General features: G+C 36.1%; 1 protein-coding gene across 3 annotated transcripts in view; it reads right to left on the bottom strand.

The window, feature by feature from the left end:
* mmadhcb (metabolism of cobalamin associated Db) overlaps positions 1 to 1130 on the bottom strand; it is a 12756-nt gene that overhangs the window by 7555 nt on the left and 4071 nt on the right. For all 3 annotated transcript variants that reach the window (XM_014029974.1, XM_014029972.1, XM_014029973.1), the window contains 2 exons: positions 766 to 904; positions 495 to 649 (listed from right to left, as the gene is read on the bottom strand). In XM_014029974.1, the coding sequence (XP_013885428.1) occupies positions 495 to 649; positions 766 to 904 (294 nt within the window). The remainder of the gene's footprint in view (positions 1 to 494; positions 650 to 765; positions 905 to 1130) is intronic.

Genomic DNA, 1130 nt, shown 5'->3' with positions numbered 1-1130 from the left:
GTTAAAAATTCAGATTATTAGCTTTAAAAAGAGACCAAGCTTGTGAATTTACTCTAAAGGGTTCAAAAGCAGTACTTCATTAAATTTGTGTACTTTTTAAGGCTTTTTATGGTATTTTAGGCCCGAAGGTTAACAGGTAGTTCTCCTTTGATGTCACTTCCTGTTTCATTTTGGCAGAGCCAAGCTCAGAATAAAACATGCCAGCTATGTGACAAAATGGGTAAAATCATGTTTCATGTACAAATTTCATAAATATAAAGATGTTCTCTTTGACTTTTTACCTTTGAAGAACATACATGTCACAGGCACTTTAACGTTTCATTAATTATGTGAGGAGGAACAGGCAGCTGCTGGAAACACCTGATGTCAGTTAAAGAGTTAACACAGACCCTTTTACACGTGTAAATAATAAGATTATTATAATAATTATATTAATAATAACAATAATAATAAATAAATAAAGGCAGTCTATCAAGGCCTGAGCAGAAACCTACAGACGGGTCTTCATTAAAGTGGAACAGGAAGTCCTGTCTCCCTCTGCTGGACGGAGGAGGCAGCACATCTGTCAGCATCTTCCTCTCCTCACCTCCTGTCTGCTTACGCTCCATCAGCCCCATAAAACCAGGCAGGTGTACACACTGGTCCAGTTCTGACCCACAACACAAGGGAAGGAATGAGCTTAATGGAATAAAAACTGATTATTATTTTCTCACAGTCCCAGTGGTTTTTTTTTTCAGAATAAAATAATAAATAACACAGATATACCTGCATGAAGAGGACTGGCAGCCATGTTGTGTTGATCAGGACCGGAGCATGCAGCTGAACTCATGGTTCTGGTCACACATCGGACCAACGCATGGATTCCAGGCAGGTAGCGGACTAGCCTGGTTCTGTTACCCAGCACCTGCAGGTTCAATAAATACAATAAAAAATATAACTTTCCCTTTCTCTCTTAATGTACGAATGTATAAGTATATACAAGACATTTTATACCTGTGTTTGAATATTTCTATTTTACTTGGATTTACTTATAATTTGTATTATGGTTGATTATTATGGACAGCTGCTTTAGTCAAAATACAATAAATAAATAAATAATGTAATTAATAAAGTATTAATACATATTCCAT

This window comes from Austrofundulus limnaeus, unplaced genomic scaffold (genome assembly GCF_001266775.1).
Source record: "Austrofundulus limnaeus strain Quisiro unplaced genomic scaffold, Austrofundulus_limnaeus-1.0 Scaffold981, whole genome shotgun sequence".
Taxonomy (NCBI): domain Eukaryota; kingdom Metazoa; phylum Chordata; class Actinopteri; order Cyprinodontiformes; family Rivulidae; genus Austrofundulus; species Austrofundulus limnaeus.
The sequence above is the reverse complement of the archived record's forward strand: the minus strand, read 5'-3'. Positions and strand labels throughout refer to the sequence as shown.